The following is a 17,497-nucleotide window of genomic DNA, read 5'->3' on the forward strand; positions in this document are numbered from 1 at the left end:
TTTAGCTGTAATACTCTTTGGGAACAATGTCCATGTCCAGACACGGATGGTAGCTGTGTGTAGTTAATCATGTACATCCAAATCCAGTTGATTTAAAAAACATGATGGTGGGCAATGGTTGGTTTAATGACACCGTAATTTAGGAGAAATGAAAGATTGCCTGCTAAAAATTGTCCTTCGTTCAAACTTTACAACAGTGCCCTGCATCAGGGCAATAGTAAATCCATTAAGGAGATTTCTCAAGGGTTCTGTCGGCTCTGACATTTGAGAATTTGGTAAGCAAGATGCCACAGGAAAGTGAAGATAATATGGATGCACATGTATTTAAGGTACTTTTGCATGTATAAAAATGTTCTTCTTTTGGCTACATTTCCTGATCTTGGTTAATAAATTACATCAAAATGACCTGAAGTTAAAAAAAGGAAAAAAAATCTGAGCAAATAGTGCCCCTGGTATTGTAAAGCTTTGAATGTTTTCACACCCCATTAATTTATTACTTCTCTTTCTTCATCTTTAAATTTCATTTTTTTTTTCAAAAATTCCGACTCCCCGCTGCTGCAGTGATTTTCATCTTGTTGTTAATTTTCCCTGCTCCATATGGAGCTCCAGACATTTCACCTGGAGGCTGTACTAGATTTTGCTGTAGTGATCGTACTTCCGGAGGCCAAAACTGTCATTTAAGGTTCCTGGTGCATCTGTCTGCGCCAGGCTTTTCACTGGCGTGGGAGAGTGTGAATAACAAATTGGATGCACCTGAGATTCAGATGATTAGTGTGTTTTGTGAATCTCTACGACTTGTAAGCAGATAGCTCTGGGGGTGGCGGGGAGGGCTGAACATCGACTGTGGGTGAATCTGTACTCACACCTTACATTTGGGGCTTTTCAAGGGAAGTGCAAACATCATAGGCAGCCTGAGTGCAGAGAGAGTAACAAATATTTCATCCTGCCTTGTCATTGATTAGAAAAGAGCCTTTAATTTCATTTCACCCCATGTTGTGATTAATTTGCATTCTTTGTCAGAAGTTAATGGAGTTTTTTATGGTTCACTCTGAAATCCTTGAAGACATCAGACTTGATCTGATGTTTATACAACCGCCAGCGGAATTTTTTCGTTTGATTGATGGCAAGCTTGATGTTATTCCAAACGGCTTTTTAAGCTGTTTTTAAGAATTATTTGAATAAAATTCAAGCAAGATATTGTTGTAACGATCAAGATTATCTGTTAAAAATCTGTTTCAAATAAAGATGATGATAAGTACTAAAAAAGGATCAAAAACATGAGATATAGTACATGGTGATGTTATTTGTTAAAATACATAAGAATGGCATTCAAATAAAATATTGCAATATGTAGAGATCACTTTTATTGAAAAAAAAAGTACCATCCTCTGGCCAAATAGAATAATTAAGGCCAAGGTAGAAGGAATGTCTACATCTTTGGGATTAAAAATCTTTACTACCAAGTGGCGATTCTCATTTATTCTGCCACCTTTTGCCACCAATGTGCAAAATAGAGATCTGCTGTTCTTAACTCAGGGAGACGGGGTCTGTCAGGCCTGTTAGCTGAACAAAATGATGACATATTACTTGTCTCAATAAAGAGACATTCTTAAATCCCAACGCAAGTTAAACATAAATGGATAAGAGGATTTTAAGTGAAAGATATATATTCTTAATAGTATAATGACTGGCCTTTTTCACAAGGTATACAGAAATGAAAATATCCTGTTCTTAAAAAGCAAAAATACCCCACTTGTTCATGGGTTAGAGGAAGTCGTGTTCACCCCTTGTACACTGTATATCAAAGTATGAAGGAAGCTGTAGGTGGCATGTGCTCAGAACCCCCTGCTGCTTACCAAGGAAATATGTTTTGCAAATGCTTTTTGATTACTAATACCATTTGTTTGATTGGGGGACTCTGCCTTGCTTCAGCAGGTTCTGGCTTTGCTGTGACTGCTGCTAGTGAGACTTACTCATAGGTCAAAAAGCTCCTTATCTGAGCACTTTCACTTAAAACAGATTAATTTATTTGCTGTATCTGAAAGTTTCCTAAGTAATTGGGTGGTTTTAATGGAAGTTACTGCTTTCTGATCCTTGTATTAACATGATCTAAGGTCCTTTTTATTGTATGCAATCCATATTATTGACCACAGTTGCCCTGTTTTCATTTAAATGTAAGCAGCTTGTCAAGTGGAAAATATTTTGTTTAACTTGGCTTGGAAACCTGCTATTTTAATATGTGTAAGTTTTTTTTTTTAATTGACACACTGTCTTTTAAACATATATTTATTTTGTAGTAATAAATTGTGTTCTGAATAGAGTATTTTTCTCATAATAAAGTAAAAAGTATATGTTCTTAAAACTATTTTAAAATAGTAAATGTTTTTCAAAAGTGGATGTCAAAATACAAGAGTTTTTACTCCTAATTTTATTCATGTTTTAAATTTCTTTGAGTATATTACTACTGATCCTAACTTTGATAATTTAATGTTGTTTTATATTTATTGTTATATTCACACTATATAGCTATCACTATCTTATATATGTATTAACGTACTGATTACATCTAGACCAACCTAGTATTGCAAAATTAAACCTAAAAAGCTGCCTTTTTTGAAAAGAGGTGTTCAGAATCTATCCTTTGTTACATGAACTTTTTGAGTTTGAACGTAAAGGATTTTAGTAAATTGTAAGTATCCAGTTTTTTCTGTGAGATCTCCAGTCAAAGGGAAAAGTAGCAGTGGGTAATTACCCCAACTTCAAATTATAATCTTTAATTGGCAAGAGTCCAAAAGAGTGATATGTGTGCGGTTTTATTTTTTCAAACAGATTTCTAGCTTACATTTTTTAATTCATTGTTTATTTTCACTCTCACTATTAGGATATAGACATTTAAAATATACTGACATTTGAAGCCATAAAATCAGATTTTATGTTCCATAAAATGCAGAGGTGAAATTTAAGTGATATGAAGATGTTTGCTGATACACATTTGCTTCTTCCCAGGAATTTTTAAATTGCCTCTGTCAAATTTTTCTCCCAATGCCTATTTCATACTTGTAAAGATGTTTCATAATTTTATTTGCTTAGCCTATGCTGAAGACGGGAGGTGGGTTCCCAGTGTATCTTTAAGATAGAGCAGAAATGGAAGGGAAATCATCCCCCAAATGTGGGTAGTTTAGAAATGTGAAACTTTCAAGATAAATTACTTGTTAAAACCTTAGCTAGGTTAGTGGTTCCTGTCTTTGCTTTTTAAAGCACTAACCCTATGTTGGTTTGTTTTATAGCACCTTCTAAACTATTTTATGACATACATTTCAGTTTAATTGAACACGTATTTGTCACTGAGCATCTACTCTGTCCAGGCACTGTGCTAAGCCCTGGGAGTACAGAAATGAAATATGTTGTCCCTGCTATCAAAGCGTCTAATGCAGTGGGCAGAAAAACATGAATAAATAGCAGTTGATATAAAAGGAACCCTATAGGAGATGGTATGCTCTGGCCTAACGAGTCAGAGGTCAGCTCACTTGAGGCAGCTATGGTTTCACAAGGTAGATAATGCTTGAGCTGAGGCTCTAAGGCTAGAAGGATGGGAAAGAACTCCAGGCGTCCTAGTCAAGAGAGTCATTTTCTCTTCCCTTAAGATAAAGGCCTGAAGCAGCATGTTGTACTTGGTTTCCTTGCAGTACTTCAGCTCAGTTAACTACTGCTGCTGTTACTTTTATCTCCCTCATAGTTTGGGAGTTTCCTTAGATGACTTTTAAAGCAACACAAGGAGGGAAAGTAAGAAGGGGAGGGAAGAATGATAGAGGAGAAAGGTACTGTATCAGGATGGAGCCAGCACATGTAGCAGAGCCCAGGTCATGAAATTGGGCTTGAGAATTTCATGACTCCCTTTGCGATGACTGAGAAGCAGTCTGAGGTCAGAAATCATTACATTTTTAAAATTTTTATTGATTTATTTTAAATGTTTTGGTTGTGCTGGGTCTTCATTGCTGGGTGAGGGCTTTCTCTAGTTGCAGGGAGTAGGGGCTACTCTTTGTTGTGGTACATAGGCGTCTTATTGCAGTGGCTTCTCTTATTACAGAGCAGAGGCTTCAGTAGTTGCAGCATGCGGGTTCAGTAGTTATGGCTCAAGGGCTCTAGAGTGTGGGCTCAGTAATTAGGGCTCACAGGCTTTCATTTCTCTGAGGCATGTGGAATCTTCCTGAATGAGGGATCGAACCCATGTCCCCTGCATTAGCAGGTGGGTTCTTAACCACTGGACTCCAGGGAAATCTGGAAGTCATTGCATTTTAAGATTTCTACTCCTAAGGTCTGGACTTCCCATATGGTGCTAGTGGTAAAGAATCCACCTGCCAATGCAGGAGACACAAGAGATGCAGGTTCAGTCCCTGGGTCGGGAAGATCCCCTGGAAGAGGGCATGGCAACCCACTCCAGTATTCTTGCCTGGGAAATCCCATAGACAGAGAAGCCTGGCGGACTCTAGTCCCTTGAGTCACAAAGAGTCAGACATGACTGAGCACTTCGCCTAAAGTCAGTTGGCACATGCCTCTGAGGGGTTCTCTGCCACCCTTTATGAATTTGACTTGGCTAGACTGCTGGGGAATTGGGGGGTTGTCATGATCAAACGACCTAATACCTAAGAGAGCCCTTTGAAAAATATAAGTTGGTAAACAAGAGCAAGGTAATATTAGTATTATTTATATTTTCAGAAAGTACTTTAGGGATTTACCCATGTAACTCTGAAAATATATGACCATGTCTCACTCCAGGTAGGACTAAAATGAATTACTCTTCTGATCCCATAAGAGCCTTCCTTTACAGTCTTTTTTCAGTTATAATCTATCATTAACAATCAGTCATTAATATATAGAATTATATGCAGAATATAGTAATTTTTAATTCAATAACTGGGGACCATTATTCTTCTACAAGTTTTAAATAAGCAGTTTAGCCCAGAAATAGAATTGAAGCTTGAAGTAGAGAATTTGGTGCCCAGTCTGGCTTTTACGAGTGACGTCACTGCCTTCTTTCTCTCTGAGACTTGTGGTCTGGAAGGCCGGTCATTTTTCCCCCTTTGGTTTCATTGGTGCGCCTTAATGGTAATCTAGAATTGCAGGATGTGAGGCAATCTTACAATGGTCCAGTCCAACTCATTTACTTTATAGAGGAGGACATGGGGGTCCATAGCTGTTAAATGACTCACTGATGATTGCCAGGTATTTAGCAACAGAATCAGACTATCTCCTACTCTGGAGGGCTGGGGTGCGGGGAGGAAGTGAGGAAAGGCACTCGGGGCATTGAGCCCAAGTGGCTATCCTTATTTCACACACCCATCCACTCAGGTCCTGCCTCCAACCGGCGTGTCTTCAAAGATGGAAATCACTGTCCTAGGATGCTCCATACCTGCTAGGTAATTGCTGATGGATATGGATCCCTGGAGGGAAAGTGGTCCTCAACAGCAATAGTAGCAGCAGCAACAACAGGCGAAGACATCAACTTTTATTGTACTCCAGTGTTTTATTTAACAGCATTCAGTGTAGAAAACTTAGGTATATTTGGGGCTAGGGGCTCATTGGCATCCAACTTAAAAAGGGGGCAGACCTGGCCAAGCTTTGTTTGAGTACAGATTACTTTTCAGGTGTTTAACAGTTCTGGATTAATGCCTGGGGTCTTGGGAATTCTTCCTCAACTAAAATGTTAATGATGCTCAGAACCCAACCCTCTTTACTGCCAATGAAACAGATAAGCTGAATTCATTGAAAAACCAATGAGTTGCCTAAAAGGAGCAAAGAGCTGATTCGATTTAAGCCTGGAGATTACCCAGGACACACCAGGCGGAAAGAAGGTTCTCAGTGACTGCTAGAAGCTAAGAAAGGAGGCAGTTGTCTGTTTATGCACAGAGCCAAGGTATCGAGGGAACCTAAGGCAACCAGTTAGAACCAAGTGTGGACTCTGTTATGCTACACACTGTCAGGGTCTATAGATGGTGACCACCACGGAGAGAAGGTAACGAAGGCTGGGGAACGTGACAGTCTTAGGAGGAAGGAAGCTCGGAGGAGAGAAAGACCAAAGATGGTCATGGAGCTTGTTTTATTTCCTGTTTAGAAACCAGCTTCAGAGAGCATCATTCTGGGCTTGAGGAGACCTTGACTAGTTTGGTAAAATGCAGTAAACAAAAGATGTTCCCAGCTAAAGGTCTCCCTACAACTCCTGCTCTTTGAACAGCCGTATGCCTCCTCGGTAGCCAGGCAACTGGAAATGTTCAGTGACTCAGAGCAGAGGTGACTGGGGCACAGCAAGCAGCACACCCAGCAAATAACAGATTAAAGCATTGTCAGTATATGGGTTCTGCCCAGTGGCTCATGCAGAGCTAACCTGAGTTCTAGTCCTGGCTGTTCCTATCAGTCATTTGACCTTATTTTTTTTTTTTTCAGACCTCAGTTTCCTCATCTGGAAAAATGATGGAGGTGGACTAGGTCAGTGACTTGCAAAATCATGGCAAGACAGGACATAGTGTAGGTGGACATCTACTCCCTGACACATATGTGCATGCACACACAAATACATTGAAACGAACTAAGAGTTATTTGACAAACAAGGACTGAAAAATGCTGGGCTAGATATATCTGTGGTCTCCTTTCATTTATTTATTTATTTATTTATTTTACCACACTACATGACATGTGGGACCTTAGTTCCCCGGCCAGGGATCGAACCCATGTCTCCTGCATTATAAGCACAGAGTCTTACCTTAACCACTGGACCATAGGGAAGGTCCCTGCTTTCATCTTGTGTGAGCAGTTTCCTCTTCTTTTCCACATCTTCAGCCACCCTTCTCATCCCCATCTCCTAAATCCTCTCTTAGAATTTATTGAAGCTTTATTTTGCCTATATCAAAATATGAGAGGTATGAAACAAAACTCTGAAACAGAAGTCAAGCTTTCTTTAGTTCATTCTAAATCTATGACTTCTTCTCTTTAAATCTATTTTGAATTCACAGTCAAGCCAATAAGACATTCGTTAATTAACATGGTTACGTGTAACTGTATTTCAGGATTTTCTTTTCTTTCCTGATCCTGTAAGAACCACATATTGGCTGCAGTTACGGCTTATCTCAGAATCTCAGCAGGCCAAGCCACATTGTCAGCTATATCATTTTGTTTGGGTTTTTGTTTGTTTGTTTAAGGAGCAATATGTGGAGTCTTAGCTCACAAAGAAAACCTTCCTTGCAATGCTTGAAAACGTGACTTGTTGTGGGCCTCATGGGGAAGCTCTGTTAGAAATTTACAGCATCCTGAATCCATCGAACTATATTTCATACAAATATTCAGTGACATAGAGGTGAGTGCACGCCCTGTGCTTAAGTCTCATCTCTGCCACTAAATTTCAGGGAACTTAAAAAGTCACTTTGTTTTTGTGGACCAGCAAGAATATATCTTATCCATCATTTGGGTCCTGGAGTCTCATAAAGTGACTGGCATAGAGCAAGATCTTCATAAACATATATGAATTGATGAATTGATAATTTAGTCTAATTTTACTTTTTTGCATGTTGGCATAGCATGTTTTAGAATCAAAAACTAAGAATCAATTCACATACTTAGGCTTTAAATTAATAATTTCATCCCCTTCCATTATCCGTACTTCCACTCTATCCTGCCAGCATCAATACCTGAAAAATAAAGCCTCCCAAGGAGATTTGATAGTTGTCTTCAGATATTTGAGGATTCTCTGTAAGAAAGGATGTGGATTTGCAATATTAGGAGGATAGAACTGAAACAGGAGGTAGGATGCGCGGGCTCCCCATTACTGTATGTATTCAAACAGAAACCACATCAGCAGGGGTGTAATGATGGAGGGATTCAAGAGTCAGATGGGATGGAGCTGGGTCAGATTAAAGAACCTTTCGGGTGCTTTCAGACACCAAGTCTATGAGTCTCCTTCAGCCAAATGAAAGACTGATGCCTTTTCTGTCAGTTACAAGGGAAAGACCCCAGGCAGAAACTTCATCAGACTTGTCTAGATGCTGTAATTGGTTTAATCATCCGTTCATTTTGACTCTCAAATACTCTGTCAGTATGAAACAGATAAGAAATAGAAGAGTACAAGAAAGAAGTAATTTTTTTCCAGCCCAAAACTTATACACTTCTCTGTTTCTCTCCATTGAGTTAACTGTGTGATATGGCTATCAAAAATGTGAATACCCTTGTGGCCTCTGAGATTCTACCAAGTACAGTGTCCAGAATGAGGTGATCTAAGCCAGTGCAAGGTATGTGTTCACGCATAGGCATTGCACTTTATGAGGAATGTACCTAAATGGCACCACATTCAGAGAAAGGTAGCTTCAAAGGAGAATGTGAAATCATGCCTGGGTGATTCTTCCAGAAGTTTCTGGTTCAGGTCACAGAAAACCCAACTCAAAGTTGCCTCCATCACAGGGGAAATTTATTGAAATACATGACCAAAAAGCTAAGTATTGATGGTTTTAGGTAGAACCTTATCCAGTAGTTCACTTTGGGCTCTGATCTTAGTAGGCTTTTCCCTCCACAGACCAAGAATGACTATAGAGCTCCTGGGGTGACCTGCTTCTCAGTTTAGAAGGGAAGAGCAGGTCTCTTTTTCCCTTCAAGCAGCCAGAGGCAGTAGATTTCAGTTTGATTGGACTAGTTTAACTCCCTGCACCCAGGGCATGTAGGCGATGCAACTAATTTAAGACTGAGCTACATGCCCCACCTCTAAAGCTGGGGTTGACGTCATCTTCCCATGAAGCTCATGGGTTACTTAGGGGCAAGGGGATGTTTGTTAGCATGCCATTACTAATGGAAGGGAGAAGGATAGAGGGCAGCCAAACATAGCAAATGATCCTAGGAAGAAAATAGGATGTTTGTTGAGCAAAGAAAACATTGTTAAGACATGACAGCCGTTTTGAAATATGTGAAGAGCTGTCTTTAGACTTAATCACTGCAGCTCCAGACCATGATCGTATCTTATAGGAAGACATTTGGACTCAGAATAAGAACACATTTCCTAACAATTCAAGCTACCCAAGATAGAATCATTGGAATCCTGGCACTGGGAGGTCTTCAAGCAAAGACAGAATGGCTGTCTGTCAGGAATATTACAAAGCTAATTTCTACATGAAACAAGGGATTGGACTAGGTGACCTCTAACATTGTTCTGGATTCTGTGGCATGTGGAGGATTTAGGCCAATAGAGATGCAACCTAAATGGCGACTCTAGAAAAACCCTTTCAGATATTTTGCCATGCTAAAATAGCTTTTGCTATAGCAGATTTATTTGACCATAAAAAGTAGAATGGTCAACAGGCCTTTCTCAGAAAAAGCAACACCTCCTTCTTCCCCTACCCCTCTCCCACACCCAGAGAACAGATATTCTTAAACTAGATTCTGAAATAAGACCACACCTTTTTTTTGTAGCAAAGAAAAAAGTTTGATACAGCGAACATCTCAGATCTTCTTTGAAACACAACTACTTAATGGACTCCTCAGCCAGACCTTGTACTGTGAGGGAAAAAGTTAGTTTTGTAACTCACATTGGTCATGTTGAATTGTGATTCTCATCTCCTGCTTTTCTCACAGAATTTAGGTCTGAATATTGAAATTCTCATTTATTTGCCCGGGAAATAATTCACTGTGGCTCCTGTACTCCTAGGTAGGGAGGACACGAGCCGCGTCAGTTTTAAATACATAAGGGATGAAAGAGTAGAGGCCGGCCATCAGGTCCTTTTCCCCCTGCTCTCTGGCCGGCAGAGCCAGCACATGAATAATAGCTGCTCTGCACCTTGGTGCTGCAGCTGTTGTGTGCGGTGGACATGCATTGTCCTTGATGCTCGGGAAGCAGTAAGAGCCAAGTGATCTAATTTATGGCTGTGATGATTTTCTGCCTGGTCCCATCTGAGCTGTGCCCTCCTCTGGGCACCTTAGAGCCTTTCTGGCTGCCTCAGCTGTTTGTCAAATTCAGGGATATCTGTTTTTAACTTTTTAAAACTGGTCACTCTGCAATGCAGCACCCTGGCCCAAGTTTGGGCTAGGAGGCAGGGAGAACATGCCAGTGAGCGGATCTTGGAACATGGGGGTCACAGTGACCTCTTATACCTTATTGAGTAACCTCTCACTAAATCCTCTTATCACTCATTTTTAGGTCATTTATTTGTGTTTAAATGAGTGATATAACTTATTTTTTGGTTTTGTTTTGTTTTGTCCTATACAAGCTATGCTGATGGATTCACAGGCATGATAAGAACTTGAACAAGGACAGAGATTGATGAATAGGGGAGATAGAGCACAAGTGAACTATGTTTGCTCATTTTACATTGTTAGAAATAATATATTTTATTCATTTTATCTCATAATACTTTCAGTTAATCTAAAAATATCAGTTTGCCAAAATTCCCATTTATAGTTAACCGGGGTAAATTCCTTCTCAAAAAAACAGTCCTTTGTTTAAACATTATTATTTTAAGTTACTAAGCATTGTATATTTAGTTTGTAAGGGATTTCCCTGGTGGCTCGGAGGTAAAGAATCTAGGGTCAGATCCCTAGGTCAAGAAGATCCCCTGGAAAAGGAAATGGGCAACCCACTCCAGTATTCTTGCCTGGAAAATCCTATGGACAGAGAAGCCTGATGGGCTACAGTCCATGGGGTCACAAAGAGTCAGACACGACTCAGCAACTCAGCAACAACAATAAGAATTCAGTTTGTGGCCACGTGAACGTGATTTTTTTTCTCCCTCTGAGGGATTTTTGAGATTTGGGCACTTTTTTTACAAGTTCTGATGGACTGGAGGTGATGTGACTCAGTTTTAGCACCCAGCCCAATACCAGATATAGTCGGATTGAATGTCTGTGTCAGGAAAGAAACTCTGTGCCTGAGTGGGAGACTCGAGGGGTGGGATGGATTTTTGGGCCCCTCTCGCTTATCTTTTCTAGACTAGAGCCCTAAGACTAGTAAAATGGAAGGAGCTTCTGAAGCCATGAGAATCAGACAGGAATTCCAGGAATCTTTCTGATTCCAAAGCTTATGCATTCCCCCTCCCTTACTAGTTGCCTCATGAGTCAGCAGTCAATTCTAAGCCAGGTTCTGTGACCTTGGGCACTTTTCTCCTCTGAGCCTCAGTTTCCCTAACAGCAAAATGAGTAGATTAAACTATATCTCAGAGGTCCCTTCCATCTATTAAAAAAAAAAATTGGGTCATCATTCTTCATGTAGAATATAAAATCTCAGTTTGCTATAATATTTGTTTATGTTAATATTTAACCAGAGTTCTAGCTTAATGCATCTGATTTTAAAAGAGAGTCCTTGCAAAATAACTACAGTTCTTAAAATTTGACATCTAAAAAGAGAATAGAGTTCAGCATCAAAAGCTGGAATGTGATACCAAGAGCACATACAGATAAAAACAGTATTCTTTTAAAATTCCAGTCGTATGATTTAATTTTATATTTCTTTTTTTTTTTCTCTCTCTCTCTATTTAAGAGAAAATAACACAAGCTTGAAAAGCAGTAAATATGTAAAGAGAAAATTTGTCAACTGGTATTGGAAGATCTGACCCAGGTCACACATAAATCTCTCCGACAAGAGCTGCAGGGCAAGCCATAATTTCAGAGAGTAAAAGAGAAAATGAAAGCTCGAGCTTATATCTTCTCTAAGTTCCATAGGTGGATTCATTTTAGTTTTCTGATTGTGCTTCTGAATATAAAAGGGCTGGTAGCAAGGTCTGTCTACCATCGTGTGTGAAAAAGTACCTCTCCAGAGACAGAAGCATAATGTGAGCCTTCCAAAGTTGCTTTTTATCACCAGAGTCATTGATTAAATAATTGAGGCCCCATAAGCAAACTTTTGCATCAGTAATTTCCTTTCCAGGTTCATTTTCCAGAGTCACAGGTCACATTACAGGAGCTTTTTAAATCGCCAGCTGTATGGTCCTCTTAAGGAAATATAAGACCCAACTGATATTTAGGCCTGCCTGTTGTGAAGTCATTCTTCCCCATTTAGACACATAAGGGTCTGTCTTATGTTAGAATGAGGCATCCCCTGTTAGTGTGGCTTAAAATCTTAGATCTAACAGCTGATGAACAGGAAAAAAAAAAAAGCTATGCCCAGAAGAGAGAAGAGGTTTATCTAACTAGTGTTTCAAAATGCTGCTGGTTCTAGAGACTGGTCAGCCAAGTCTATGACTGGAGCAATTATCATTCTGTTCTTTGTCCCCATTTATTAGTTAGACATAGAGAACTCGGTATGAGCACAATGTGTAGGCAGGAAGGTGGACTTGGACAGGTTAGTTATAAGCAGCATCTCATATGTTGGGATGTACAGGCAGTGCATCAGCACTAACGATGTTGCTGTGTCCCTCTGAACTCTGCTCTCAGACCTAAGCATTTGGAAGGCAGACCCAGAATAAAGAGAGGCACTCACGAAGCTAACATTTTATATTGAGAACCCTTAGTACCCCTTTTAATGCGCTATAAAACCAGGGGCTTCATTTTTTCATGAACTGTGTGTAAACGCAGAGGCAGTGACTAGAGGCTGACTTTGTTCGGGTCTGTTTTATGGTCGCCGCGCCTGTACAGTAATGTGATCTTGAAAAAGGTAAACAACAAAGAGTTTAGCAGTGAAAAATATGCCTAATATAAATATAGTCGTGTACATGGCACTTCAGAATTTGAAAAATATGACGATGGCATTAAATTTTCTGGTGGAATTAACAGAGGAACAGAAATATAGCATTTAAGGCCATATATCTGAGACAGAGAAAGGAGATAATACATCTGACTCTATAGTCTGTGTGGCATTCATATAAAGAAAAGCACAGTAGCTTTATTTAATTGAGAAAATGAATCAATTACAATGATGTTGCATCATCAGATTCTTGTGAAATAGAAGATATAAGTCACTGCATTGTGTAACAGTGTTAAAAAGTAATTGAGTATCTTAAGCATTTTGAATCAATTTAGGTACTGGCACTGCTACCTTAATACAAAATTTATGAAGATGATTTCATATAATATGTTGCTGTCAAAACCGTACAATAAAACCTGGTAACAATGTCTCTCTTTAAAAACCTGGGCAAAACAGTATGGTTATAAGATCATAAAACAGACTTTGATGTTGCTATTTCTCCTTTTCTTGTAGTAAAGAGTACAGTTTTAAGTGGTCTTAAACCATGCTTTTAACCCAAAGAATGGGGCAAGATGGAGACTTTTTCCTAGGTCTCAGTCTGTGAGGAAAATTTCATTTAGTTCAGGGAACTGCTGTTACAGGAAACAATGTCTCACAATCCATCCCTGAATTCATTTTGAAACCTATCACCTAAAATGTTGGCTACATGTTTTCCTTGGAGAATTTGTAATCCCCCTGACTGCTGGAAATTTGTGGAAAAACATTCTCTTTGATGTCAAAAATGGTTTTCTAATTCTGTGTTCACTGCAAGTAACTCTCTTGTTGAAGTAGATTTATCTCACTAAGAATGTTGGGGGCATGGGTATGTATGTATGTATGTATGTATACTTAAAAAAAAATACAGTTGGCCCTTGAACAACAAAGGGGTTAATCTGGGTTTAATTTAGTTGGCCCCCCATGTCTGAATATCTGAGGTTCCTTCACATCCATGGATTCAACCAACCACGAACCATCAAGTACTCTAGTATTTACTAATGAAAACTAGCCTCGTGTAAGTGGGCTGCACATTTCAAATGCGTGTTGTTCAAGGACCAGCTGTAAAAGCAAGCACCAACGGTATCTCATAAGAGAATTTGCCTGGGGTTTTCATGATTTTTTAAAGGAGCCGTGGCTTTTTACTAAAATCCTAACCACTCCAAGGTGGTAGTTAAGAGCCGTCTTCCTTTTTAATGTAAACGTTTCCCTGCAGATCCTTATACAGAGGTGCACGCTGACTAGAGGAATAAGAAGGCGCAGTATTCAGTAGGAACTGCCAAAGTAGACTAAGACCCAATCCAGCTCGGGTGGAAGCTTCAGGGAGTCGTGCCTGGGGAGGGCATGATGCAGAGCCAAGAGCAGGAAAGAGAGGATACCATGTTCAGTTAAGATAACACATGGGAAAACATTTTTTAAAACACTCAGGCGCTGGGTGGGAGGGTCTGCTGGTCAGCCGTAGGGATGCAAAAGAAATGGAGAAACAGGGCTTCTGCCCTGGAGAGACGTAACAGTCCGGTTCAGAAGAACCCGCGCGCCAAAACTGGTAATTTATTAACTTTACCATGCCAAATATAAACACATGTGAATCCAGTTGTTTTTAAGGAATGCTGTGATGTAGGCGGATATGATGCTGGAGAGAGGGGAGCGTGGGAGAGGCCCCAGAAGAACCACAGCCGGATCCTGGAGGCCTTGGGCCTGCCCCCATCTCTGGGAGGCCCAGTTTTTCCCATCCTAGACTGGGGATGACCGTCCTTGCCAGACTGAGGGTGGTTGTGCAATCTAATGACAATGTGTATGTGAAAGAACTTCTAAAAGCACCATTAAAAGCATCTAAGAAACTATTAACTAGTTTACCTATATTTTACCAGCTTGTTGAAGCACAGTCTATCACAGCAAACAGCTGACCCCTCAGTAATTGTATATAAGCCCTGAAATTTTCCTCCTTAGGAAATTTAATACCTGGGACTCCATTTTCATTGAGTTTGTAGTAACTGCAAGGCAGTTTTTCTTAGGGGGGTGGTTGGAGAGGGAGGGACACTCAAGTGTTTAATACTTGAACTACTAAGTGGATGTTTTATTAATTTAGTGACTTTCTAAGAGACATGGTTTATCGATGTTAGCTGTGTGAGCATCCTGCCTCCAGAACAGGCATTCCTCTTTGACTCAGCTCTCATCCCCTAGAAAGGAGTGTTAAAACTTGCATGCATTTGATTTTCCCAGAAAGCATTGCTGCCCTGCAAACAGGCTGGAGGAACTTTGGAAAAGGTGGAGTCCTCACCCACTCTTGAGTCAGAGGCAAATACTTCAACCACATAATTAAAGTTTTCTTCACAAAATAGGGGATTGTGAGCAGACACTGGCAGGAATCCAAAATTCTAATTTCTGACTATGATTTAATTTCAATTTTAAATAAATCGGTTTTTAATTTAAAAAGAGTGAGCTTCATAACATTAGCAATGATTGCAACATTAAGCCCAGTGTTCACAATCTAGCAATATAAAACATTATTTATATCTGAATCGTAAACAGCCTTTTGAAATGGATTATGGTTTTTCTCCCTATTCTAATACAACCTGGAGGGTACTAAAAAGTGTTGTGTGAAATTAACATTCTGCTGACTTTCGCCTATAAATGAGAAGCGAGCTATTAACATTTGTGTATTTTCATTATGTAAATTGTGTTAACACATGCCCACAAATTGCCACCAGCAATGCAATAATTTTCTCTCAGTGATCATAATGTGTCCAAGTGAGTCATTTTGATTATGACATGCTAATTACATATTGCCTTTTTTCAGATTCAGAAAAACCAGGGATCTTTAATGGTAAGCTTTATGAGTTCAGAAAAAAATTCACTTTTCTTTTTCCTGATGGCTGCTTCCTTTGCATGCTTGAATGCCTTGTTTTAAACTTAGCAAATTGCATTTTGAAGAAAATGCAAACCTTTAACTGCCTGTATTAGATTAGGTACCATTAGAAATAATAGAACATCCTGAGCATCAATGTTTTTATAAGAGTTTGCTGTTGTTGATTAATCTTGCTATATTTTATTGCATTAATGATTTTTTCTTTCCACTCCACTGTAAAGATATTGCATAGAGGCTAATACTTTTCTCTCTCTTCTTTCCCATTGCAGCCTCTCCAGCTTCTGCAGTGCATTGTTGATGAGGTGAGGCATCGTCTTATGTGCTTTCACTCCTAAAGTCATTCCTAATGGTGTGGAAAGCTTATATTTTGTTTCCTAATGAAGCACAGTGCCCAACATCCTCAGAGCAAGTTGTGTTGTATGGCTCTGAGCTGTGTTACGTGAACTGGCCTTGTCCTGAATCCCGCTCTTCTGATGCCGGCTGAGGACCTCTGCCAAAACAGACTATCCTACAGGCTGGTCCTTGGGGGTATCAGAAGCCCTAAAGACAAAACACGATAATATTAATTTATCCTCTCTCTGGCCAGATGGGGATGGAGCCGGAAATTAAAGTGGTACCATTTTTTTTCTGTAACAGATATTTAAAGTCGTTCAGTAGACAAGGGTCAGAGTTGAACAGCAGAAATAAGCTGGATAAAATTTGTCCTCCTTGCTTTACTTACCCAAAGCATAGCAGAGTGACAAAAGTGTTGAAAAGCTCTAGGTTAACAATTCAGCTTCAATTCCTAATTAGGCATTTCCCACCCCACCCCCACCCCACCCCACCGAACATACTCCTGACTTTTAACTGGTATTTTCACATGTTAAGTCACCCTACCTCTGATCATCCTTATCCATCAAGTTTCACTGTCACTGTCCCTTTTGCCTTCATGGAGTTAAGCTACCTGAATTTCATTCTCAGTCAGCTTTTCTACTTTCGACTCTGCCTTTAAATTCCTTTTTTTCTGTAAATTAGCAGTCTTACGGTATACAAGATTCCAATTAAGAAGCATTAATGTTTTGTAGAAACAGTTTTTCTGGGCTTGGGCTTGGCTGCTAGCAGTGTTTATTTTTTAAACTTTAATTTTACAATATTTGAAATGCTTGTAGTGAAGGCGATAAATGTTTCAGATAGGAAAGTTTGAAAGAAAAAAATCGTAATTCATAATTATTCCTCTCAATTAAACATCTGTATAACCAGTTATGAGATTTGGGAGGAAAAATAAAGATCCTCCTAGGAAAAAAACAAACACATACACATACCACAATCATAGTAAGAATGGGGCTCCAGCATCTTTAATGGATGCATCAGTCAGTCCATATATCCCATGCAAGCCGTAAACCATGCGAGTGCAAAAATGAAGGCATCATCCTGAAACAAAGGGAGGCCCCATTATCTCAAATATCAGACAGACCTCCTGCATCTAATAGCTCATCAATGTCTTCTGTCATCTTAGATTCTGAAGGCATCCCATCCCCACCAGAATCCTCCTAATTAAACTGATTTCCGTGAGCTCCCCCTTCAGGATTGCTTAGGAAGGTGTCCCGGGAAACGGCCTACCCAGTCAAGTGCACAGCCTGCCACATTTCCTGGGCTCTACTGTTCTTGGTCTGCCAGACTCTTGGGCAGCAGAATATTCAGGTACAGATATCTTCTCCAATAATACGAGTATTGCTGGAGAGCTCACTTGAAGATTTTCTGGATCAAATGGATATTTGTATTCCTTATTTAAAGTAGCCGTGATTGCTATTAAATGTAAAATAGTTTACTTGTTTGAGTTGGGTAAAATCTTGAGACTTTTGAAATCATCATAGGGAGATTTTCTAAGAAGAGAAGGTCTATGTGATGAAGGACAATAGCTTATAACTTAAATAGTATGTTCTTCTTTATAGCGCTTCTTCCTCAGTTGA

The 17,497-nt window shown here is 39.6% G+C and overlaps 1 protein-coding gene across 5 annotated transcripts in view; it reads left to right on the plus strand.

Moving 5' to 3' along the window:
• The window catches only part of MAP2K5 (mitogen-activated protein kinase kinase 5), a 263,311-nt gene that overhangs the window by 186,850 nt on the left and 58,964 nt on the right, over positions 1-17,497 (plus strand). For 3 of the 5 annotated variants that reach the window (XM_070468703.1, XM_070468701.1, XM_020891250.2), the window contains 2 exons: positions 15,480-15,506; positions 15,818-15,850. In XM_070468703.1, the coding sequence (XP_070324804.1) occupies positions 15,480-15,506; positions 15,818-15,850 (60 nt within the window). The remainder of the gene's footprint in view (positions 1-15,479; positions 15,507-15,817; positions 15,851-17,497) is intronic. The other 2 variants (XM_070468702.1, XM_070468704.1) reach the window with 1 other exon arrangement.

Source organism: Odocoileus virginianus, chromosome 6 (assembly GCF_023699985.2).
Source record: "Odocoileus virginianus isolate 20LAN1187 ecotype Illinois chromosome 6, Ovbor_1.2, whole genome shotgun sequence".
NCBI classification, from domain to species: Eukaryota; Metazoa; Chordata; class Mammalia; order Artiodactyla; family Cervidae; genus Odocoileus; species Odocoileus virginianus.